The 10,237-nt window shown below is 43.1% G+C and overlaps 1 protein-coding gene across 1 annotated transcript; it reads left to right on the top strand.

The window, feature by feature from the left end:
* The first annotated feature begins 3,850 nt into the window (after positions 1-3,850).
* On the top strand, positions 3,851-10,101 carry LCTL (lactase like). The gene is given in 8 exon segments (XM_082199986.1): positions 3,851-4,037; positions 4,230-4,338; positions 5,631-5,670; positions 5,672-5,894; positions 6,938-7,064; positions 7,155-7,354; positions 8,234-8,297; positions 9,008-10,101. Coding segments are annotated over 8 exon segments (927 nt in total). The 5' UTR covers positions 3,851-3,989; the 3' UTR covers positions 9,124-10,101.
* Positions 10,102-10,237: the final 136 nt, after the last annotated feature.

Raw genomic sequence — 10,237 nt, 5'->3', positions numbered from 1 at the left:
CAAATGCTGATGGCCTAGCTTAAATTGAGATGCATTCTGGGTGGATAGTGGAGATGATGTCACCATTTGAATTCAATTGTTTGGAGGCCAGTCATCAAGCATTAGAGCACCAACTATTAATTTTAAGGAGAGAATGCCAATATTTGAAAAGTGAGCTACTCACTAAAAAACCTCCTCGCCAGTCGTCATACTCCAAGTTGAAAACTCTGTGTTTTGGGATAACCTCATTCCTTCTTGCTTTGATATGTGATCTCCTCATTCTGTCCTCATTCTGATCAGTTTCATGGGATTCCCCCTCCCCACTGGGTGCTTCCAGATGAGTGTTGATTGAGGAAAGGCAGCTTCTCAAGCATGTAATTTTTTTTTTGCAGAGCCTGTATTCCCCCCCTCCCTTTGCAAAATCTCAGCGACCCATTTGCAATTTAAGCCTGCACCTGGAAACACTCATTAGTAGTCAATAAAATTCTTCAGTAGGTGCTCTTGCTCAATTGAAAGATGAAAAATTACTTTTGCTGGACAGCTCTTGTCATGTCCTTTGCATTGCACTTGGCAAAACCGCTTTTAGCGGTCCAACAAGTTTCTTGCAGAACCCCCCAGGAAATGAACAAAGCCTTGGCAAAAAGAGCATGAAAGTGACCAAGTCCCATTTGGTTCAAGGAAGATTCCACACTAAAAATTCCCACGGATGGTGATGGGGCTCGTCCTTCATTATGAAGCTGTGCTTACCAAGTCCTTTGCGAAAAAGGGGAAAAAAAGGAGGGGAAGGGGAAACTATTTGTATAGTTAAGCTAAATCCTTTGCTGCACCAATGGCTGCGGACAAAATAGAAGGATTGTTCTGTATTGTTGTAGGGCGTTTTTTGTTGTTGTCGTTCTTGTTTTAACCAATAGAACATAGATGGGGAGGCGCTCTACCTAGAAGTTTCTACCATATGTATGAGGCAATCTGTAAAGTAATGTAAAGGTGAATTTGTTGTTCGTGCTCTGGTAGTTTTCCAGCTGCTATGTGGAAGTCTCCCCCCATCAGAGCACCACGCAAGGAAAACTAGCAGGTAAGAGCAAGCAAAGAGAACAGTAATTGAGTGAGGGGGGCAGCGGCTATTTTAATTAGCAGGTAACTTACTAAAAAAAAAGGCAAGGTTATTTATAAATATGCCTCCAGATCAAGAGAGTACAAGAGTGTGTAATTATAAATCAGAATTTTCACACTGACTCTTACACATCTTAGTGCTGATCGTTGCTAAAGTAATTATTCACACAGGTTTTCTAATTGAGGTTTGGGCCTGTTCTCCTGTTTTTAATAGGAATGGGGTAGAGGGAAGCAAGTGACGTTTTTCCTGGGCCCTGGTGATAGAGCAATAGGACGTGAGCTGTGTGTCAAGCTGTTGTTAAAGGGCAGCAGCAAACAATCTATTCTATCAGACTTTACTAACCTGGTGGCCTCCAGAAGGCTTGGACCACAATACCCATCAGTGCTTCCTGAAGCTGACAGGTGTTGTGTTCCAAAATGACTGGAGGACACCAGATTAGCAAGGCTTGCCCTACCTAAATCTTCATTGGTTTCTTTTTGGATAAGAATCTGGAAGAATCAATAAGAAGGAACACTCCTGTTGGGGGAGGAGAGTAAAAGATCAGTCCTGGATGAGAGCTGTTGTTCATTGCAGTAACAAAGTGGAGCCTCTCTATTCAGCAGCAGTCTCTCTCTGCTCACCAGATGCTGCAGAGGTTCCATGGAAGCATCCTGCTGGCCACTGGCAGCGGCCGAATGGAGAAGATGGGGCTTCTTCTGATCTTGCAAGGCAATCCTTAGTTCCAAACAGGTTAGCTGAAGGAAGGGCAACATCTAGATTTGTTTGGAATATCCCTAAAATGTTGATGAGAGGTGTTTTTGTTCCATCAGGTGGACCCTTGGGACAGCCTTTTCATTGCAATTCTGGTACAAGGAGCAGTGCAGATGTGTGTTTTGGGAGCAGCCTTTCTGCTTGGGCTACCACAGGGTCTAAAGCCTGCAGAGGACTTCTCATGGACAAAGCAGAGCCCATCTTCCTTTCATTACGGAGTTTTCCCAAAAGGCATATTCCATCTATGGCTGGTTTTCTTCTCTTTTTTTGCTCGGGGGGTGTGTGTGTGAGAGAGATTATGAATTTATCTGTCGACCCAGGATTGCCTGCTTTTTGAAGACAAGCCTTGTGGCACCTTGAAGACTAACAAATTTATTAGGGTGCCTCCAGGCTGTCAGTATTCTGTGGCAGGGATTTAAACACATCCCAGGAACAGAGCTGGCCCATCCATGAGGCAAGAGGAGGTGACCGGCTTGGGCGGCAGTATCCCCAGGGGCAGATCTGGCCTCCAGGGAATGCATCACCCGTTACCCCTGGCGCGATGGCAGTGATGACTGCAGTGGGCTTCTTGGAGGCCGGATCTGCCTACTCCTTGGCAGCCCCCTTCCCCAAGCAATTCTCTAGAGCAGCCTCTCAGCCCATAGAAGCTGCTGGTGGTCTCCTCCCACTCTTGTTCCTGATGTAGATCTTCACCCACCCCTTCTTTCCTGACATGCACAGAGTAAGGGGGGAGCCATTTTGTGGTTTGCCTCGGGTGTGAAAATGTCTTTGGCTGGCCCTGCCCAGATTTGTGTGATTAAAAGTCAATGGAAGTGCTCTGTCATCCCCGCTTAAAAAAGAAAGAAAAAGAAATGGGCATTTTATGGTTAAGAAAGTGACAGGGAAACACACTGAAAAGTGGGGATGAACAAATGACTAATGGGAAGATGTGTAAGCACCCTGCAAGCAACTCAGAGTGAATCTCTTGATTTCCTTGGAGAAGAGGTGGGATATAAATGCAATATCTATCTCTATCTATCTATCTATCTATCTATCTGTCTGTCTGTCTGTCTGTCTGTCTGTCTGTCTATCTATCATCTATTCAGTGACCATGGACTTACACCATCATTTTATTTATATATATATATATATATATATATATATATATATATATATATATACACACACACACACACACACACACACACACACACACGTATGCCACAATTTCATAGATTTGTTAGTCTTCAAGGTGCTGCAAGACTGCATTCTTTTTGGTACAAGAGAGTGCCAGGACTGCCGATCTGGGTACTGTTTCCGAAGGCATACATTTACTTCAGGGCTGTGGCTACTGTAATCTAAAATTTAGTGCCTTTTTTGGAAGAAGAAGAAAATCTGGTGGGCTGGGAAATGTGGCTAATGTGGCTGTTCATTTTGGGACTTGTTTCCAAACAGGTAGATTTAGTTCGGGGCTGGTGATAACAACAAATGAACCAATGTTGCCAAAATCCAGTGCCAAAAATGTTTAACGTGCCAACCCTCATAAATGCAAGCTTGACAATGCTCTGACATAAACAGCTAAAGCTCTTCTTTAAAAAATCTCTTTCTCAAATACCTTTTTCCTTTCTCTCTCCTCCCCCTTCTGCAGAGCACACCAGAAACTGTAATAACCTAAGCCAGATTAAAGAATTGGGCACAAACAGGCCAGTGCACATAAGGGAATTATTGAGCAACTATAATACACTGCATAGACAGAGAGCAGTTCCCTGGGCGTCAATATAAACAGCAGTTTGCTATCCGATTGTGGTTTCTGCAACGCAGCATACATGCTATCCATTTAAAGCACGTTACTTCCCCCAAAGAATCCTGGGAACTGTAGTTTAACCCTCACAGAGCTACCATTCCCAGCACCCTTACCAAACTACAGTTCCCAGAATTCTTTGGGGGAAGTCATGTACACCGTGGGGAAAATGTGCTATAAACAGAAATGAAATGGTTTGGTGGGACTCCTGTTTGCTGACTTGTTTTTTCCTGTGCTCATTTGTCAATATCTTCAGGGTTCCTCTGGGGCGTTGGCAGTTCTGCCTGCCAAACCGAAGGCGCCTGGGACAAGGATGGAAAAGGCCCAGGTATCTGGGACTCTTTCGGGCACCAAGCAGGGAAGGTCTTTATGAACCGCACAGCAGATTCGTCATGCAAAGGCTACTATACCGTTAAAGTAAGATTCCTCCCCAACCCTCCAAATTTTCAGGACTGAATTTCAGCAAATTCGGTAAACAGGATGCTGTTGGGTGGATCACTAGCCTGACTCAGCCTTGCAAATCTCCAATTTGTAGCAAGACCTGTAGGATGTTTTTAAAGACGTGAGCAAAACTAATTTATTTCACCCTCTTTTCCCCTCTGCTTGTAGGATGACATTGAGCTGTTGAAAGAACTGAAGGTTAATCACTACTTGTCCTCAATTTCCTGGCCTCGTATTTTGCCCACGGGGATTAGATGTAAGCCTAATGTTTTGGGGTAACACGTCAATATTTTCCTACAATATGGCAACTAACTGATGGTGTGGGATTTGGTGGTGATCCCCCCTCTCCATACATGTATCGTACTAGACCAAGAGGGAGCTTTCAGTTTTTGTTTTTGCTGCATGATAAACCACTCTTGAAACTGAAAGAAGTTTCAGGAATACAGTGGTACCTCGGGTTAAGTACTTAATTCGTTCTGGAGGTCCGTTCTTAACCTGAAACTGTTCTTAACCTGAAGCACTGGTGAGACAGTCCGCAGGTAGGGTCTTAGCCTGTGTACCAGGTGGAGCTGGTAGACAGCTGCCCTGAACACAGAATTACTGTAACCTGTGCCTCCATGGACAACTGTGAGTCCAAAATGACTCCCAGGCTGCGCACCTGGTCCTTCAGGGGCACAGTTACCCCATTCAGGACCAGGGAATCCCCCACACCCGCCCGCCCCCTGTCCCCCAAAAACAGTACTTCTGTCTTGTCAGGATTCAACCTCAATCTGTTAGCCGCCATCCATCCTCCAACCGCCTCCAGGCACTCACACAGGACCTTCACCGCCTTCACTGGTTCTGATTTAAAGGAGAGGTAGAGCTGGGTGTCATCTGCATACTGATGATCTCTCCCAGCGGCTTCATATAGATATTAAAAAGCATGGGGGAGAGGACGGAACCCTGAGGCACCCCACAAGTGAGAGCCCAGGGGTCTGAACACTCATCCCCAATACCACTTTCTGGACACGGCCCAGGATAAAGGAGCGGAACCACCGTATAACACCAAATATACAGCAGTGGAGCCTGGTCCATTAAGATGAACAGGCCACTCCCCCACCTGCCTGCCTCCTCATTACATGGAGTGGCTTTGCCAGCTTCTTCCTCCTTGGTCTGCATTCTGCCCTTGCAGAAGACAGTAGGGAGGAAGATGGGGACTAAACTGTGTTGGCTCTTCTTTTCCTACCAGTCCCAGGCACCAACTACTAGAGATACAGTTGGTGTGGATGCAATGGGCTGTATTGCATTCATTAATATCACTTCATTTCATTATTTCAACTCTGAATAGGATTGGCATTGGTTACAACCTAATGCACTTCTATTAAGCTTATCCCACTGTAATCAGGAAGAGGGTCTAATTGAGGCATTAATGACTACAGAAATACAGCCAGTGACTGCTAAAGTGAGCTTCACTGCTTGGATGTTGTAGCCAGCATATGTGCTGTTTCTAAAACAGGCAAAGGTAAGAAAGTTTCAGTCATACACATACCTACACAGACTGCTTTTTCTTCTTCATGCTTGCCTTGAAAGGTAGAAAAAGTGCCAAGCAAGGACTGGCATCAAGACTGCCAGTTTTCTCAGCACAAGAGCTACATTAAGGGTACAGCAGTCTTCCTACGAATAAGCCATTTCACCACCCGTTACATTTCACAAAAGAACTATCTGTCGGAAGAGCTAAGTTATTTCACTGACAGAGATTTGATGGAATTGGTGGATCCCAAGTGGCCAAATGCAGGGTCCCAGTGGGTATATGCTGTGCCTTGGGGCTTCCGAAGACTACTCAACTTCGTCAAGGTAATGTGTGCTTCCTTAAAGAGTCTTCCTCTTTGCAAGATGTGTGTTATTCTATCAAGTTGGAAGCACTGTAAAACATTACAAGCACTTTTGCTGGTTCACATGAGCATGTATGACCTCCAGCATCAATTGATTTGCATCAGAGAACAAGACTCACCAGGTCACTAAAAACAACTTTTCTATCAAAGTAAATGCAATGTTTTTCAATTGAGAGAGCTCCCTAGAGTCAGCTGCAAGTTATCCAGTGTAATGAAATCAAGAAATTACATATACCTACGTGAAAGCTAACTACCAAACAATGGATGAATGCATACAGGCATGACATTTGGTTTACACCAGGGATGGAGAATCCCTGTTCCCCAAGTGTTTTTAGGAATACAACTCCCATTATCCTTAGCTGTATGCTAGCTAAAACTGATGGAAGCTAGAGTCCAACATCTACATGGCCACAGGTTCACTATCCCTGGGTTTTTAATAAACCTTAACTGGAACTAGCTGCAGTTGGAAGTGCCATTATATCAAACAAGGGTTTAAAGGAGCACCCCATGGGTACGTGTTGGTTTGGGCTCCAGTGCTCAGCAGAACTTGCAATAAAATTGTTTCTAGCCTTTTAACATACAGTGGTACCTCAGGTTACATACGCTTCAGGTTACATACTCCGTAACCCAGAAATAGTGCTTCAGGTTAAGAACTTTGCTTCAGGTTGAGAACAGAAATCGTGCTCCGGTGGCGCGGCAGCAGCATTAGCTAAAGTGGTGCTTCAGGTTAAGAACAGTTTCGGGTTAAGAACAGACCTCCGGAACCAATTAAGTACTTAACCCGAGGTACCACTGTACTAGCACTGCATTCTATAACCACAAATATTTGAATTATCTTGGATCACTCCAGCTACCCTTAAAATATATACATTGGGTGTTGGTTTTTGTTGCCTTAGGAACCCAGCTGCAATTTCAGTGCAGCAAAATGCGCCCATGGCTCTTGGAACAAGGGCAGCTCTGCCTTTGATACACATATCAATGAAGACTTTCTCTTTTTGTTTATAGGCACAATATGGAAACCCACTCATTTATGTGACTGAGAATGGCGTTCCAGAAAAGCTACTGTACGCTCAGCTGTGTGATGAATGGAGAATCAGTTATCTTAAGGGGTATATTAATGAGATGCTAAAAGGTGAAGTTTAAGTCAAATAATCACGTAAAGCAAATCAAGAACAGGTATAAAGTCTCAAACTTAACAAAACCATATGGTCCTTTCTTTCAGCTACTAAGGATGGTGTTAACATACAGGGTTACACTGTCTGGTCTCTACTGGATAAATATGAATGGGAACAAGGTTATTCTGAGAGATTTGGACTCTACTATGTTGACTTTCAATATCAGAACAAACCTCGATACCCAAAAGCTTCAGTTCACTATTATAAGGCAATAGTTGAAGCAAATGGATTTCCTAACCCAAGGGAGGTAAGGCCACTTTCTGCTAATTTTTTGCTTCATGGGGAAAGGCAAAATTGATCAGGTCTGAAGCATCAAACAAGCATCACTTGGCTTGGAGTTTGGCAACCATGTTTCCTTCTAAGGAAAGAGCATAAGAGTGCTGCTGGATCAAACCAAAAACCTTTTATGTTCCAAAAAGAATGAAGTCTCAAGGCTGATGTAGGGAACCCAATGTCTCCAATGTGATGTAGGGAACTTCATCTGCCTAAGTTGGGTTTGTTGTTGGGACTCCCATCATCCAATTGTCGTAGATAAGACCTGGAGTCCCAGCAAACACCCGGAGGGCCAACGGTTCCTCATCCCTGACTTGGGCAGACTAAGAATGTTTCCCCGTATCACACTGGAGAGCAACCTTGAGAATTTATTGCCTTTCATACATCACAGCAGGAAGAACCAATGTTGTACACTCCAGACTTTTTGGACTACATTTCCTGACATTCCATGCAGGATGAGGATGGTGGAAGTTGTAGTCCAAAACCTTTCTGTAAGGCCGGCTGAGAGGCAGAGCCTTTCAGTTTGCCTGATGCTGTGGCGATTTCTTGGAAGTTGAGGAGGCAGGAATTTCTCCTCCCACGCCCTCAGCACTAGCAGTGGCAGTTTTAATCTGGAATGTTAAGTGCAGTACTGTGCCTCATGCTCAGAAATTGCTTGCACTACTGAAATTCCCAGTCACAAAATACGCCTAGAACAATGGGAGTTTCGAACACTGGTTTCCTTCAAGCACAGTAGGTAGTTCCTCAACTAGGTGTTTTCTTAATAGCACATTGATGTGGACTAATCTTTAAAGAGCACACTGCTCCTTTCCAGCTCTATTACTTTATAGCTAACAGCAATTTGATTTGGCAGGTGGAAAACTGGCACCAGAAGGCCACTGAAGTCTGCTCAGCCATGAACCAACTCCTTAGTGCAGGTAACTCGTTTGAGCTGCCCAATGATGATTCTTCCAGATCACAAAGACAGAGTTGTTGCAGTAATATAGATCAATACACTTAAGTTTCAGTTTTGCTTTTAGAACTTTGCTCACTTCAGAAATTATTACATATGTTTAAGAGAGTCTTATGTCTCTTAAGTCAAGTAGGGAAATAGGATGTAGAATGATTGTGGTTGTGCACTCTTACCTTTAAGGGCTAAGTACAGAAAAAGTCATGGGTGCAGCCATCTTAGTGTAACATTTTTTTCTCGCTAGAGACACACCTCCCAGCACTGAGCAAGCACCGTCTGAGGATAGTTAGTAGTGATGGGGGAAGAGGGTGCTCCACTATGTGTGCACCAGAATGACAAATGGTGAAGCTGCTCCAAAGATTGACAACTCTTTCTTTCCCTTTCTTTAAAAATTAAGAGTATCAGCAGAATACTGTTGCTAATATACTCGGACTAATTCACAGTAATGGGCACAACCCATTTTTGTTATCATCTGAGCATGCACATGCTTGTAGACAGGAATCTAGAATTGGGCTTCCTTGTGTTTCAAAGTTCTTATGGGAGTTGTTGACATTTGTTCATAATTCCAACTTAGTGCAGAATGATAGTGCAGAATGACAGCAATGCTGTTCAAAAGTAGTTTTTGATGAAAATGCACAGCTGTACTTATCTAGCCCCCACTCTTTTCTCAAATTTCAGAGCCTTTGACAACTCATTTGGAAATGGTGACTGAGATTGTTGTGCCAACATTTTTCACTCTCAGCATTCTCATAAGTGCTGTTCTACTGCCGATTCTACTCAGGAAACATCATTAACAAGCTTTTCATAAAACATCTTCATTTGAAAAATGTTCCCACCCATTTATTTCTACATCTATTGGCTAACCAAAGTTCATCTTTTTGCTGACTTTATCAGTCATCTTTTAAATCAACACTTCCTTTGGGTCAATCGCGAGCGAAATAGCTGTATCCATTAATTCAGTGAGAACACTTTATAACAAAGTAGCAAATTTTTATTTTACATTCATAACCTATCTTTTTTCCTATATGGAACTCAAGGACCTTTGGCAAGGTGGCTGTATCATGTGCCTTCAGACTATGCTGTGGGACTTAACTAGGCACAGCAATCTCTGATCTAAATTAGGAGAGGAATTTAACATATCATTTGTCTGCTTCTGAAGTAAAAAGTGGCCTTCAAAAATTAAGAAAGGCTACATAAAAATGGCCCTTCTGGAATATATAAATAATATCCAAGAAGAGTTCAATGTTGAAAATCCTACACTAAACCTCACTTGCTGCTGCCCAAAATTCCTGCTTGTAAAAGAAAGAACTTAGCTTGAATTTTAACATCAATTAGACTGATTGGATGACAGTTGTTGGGTTGTTTTTTAAAACCTTTCTTACAGATCAGGACAATACTTGTGGTCCAACCCTGTGATATGCTTCTGGAATGATGTAAAATTCGAAAAGTGTAACAAGCACTAGGATCCACCAGTCTAAAGTCTTTTCTGATTAATTTAGCAAAAATACAACCTTTTGCTGAGGCTTTCATTAAGAAAATGTTATCTGAATTATAGAGAATTATGTGCCAACTGGTTCACGGTTACTCAATAGCGAAAATGAGCATTTTTTTAAAGTAGGTTACCTGTCAATAGAAGTGTCTTGCTTTTCAACACAGTCCTCACTACCTCATTTTTCACTGCCACTCTCCCCGACATCCCCACTTTTCCTTTGCTAGCCCACAACCCTCCTCGCTTCCTCTCAGTCCCATCTACCTAACATAAATTCCAAGTATTGTGGACAAATGAGTATATTAACTTCTGGCACACTGTAGACACTACATAAATGTTTAGCAGGAGCAAAGAATAAACCTTAAACTTTAAGGCTGCAGCTCTGCTTCATGTATGGACTTTGGTACAAAGCTGGAGTG

The sequence above is a fragment of the Podarcis vaucheri genome (genome assembly GCF_965113315.1).
Source record: "Podarcis vaucheri genome assembly, chromosome: 14".
In the NCBI taxonomy this organism is placed as follows: Eukaryota; Metazoa; Chordata; class Lepidosauria; order Squamata; family Lacertidae; genus Podarcis; species Podarcis vaucheri.
Note: the sequence above shows the minus strand (reverse complement) of the source record. Positions and strands in the feature narration are given on the sequence as shown.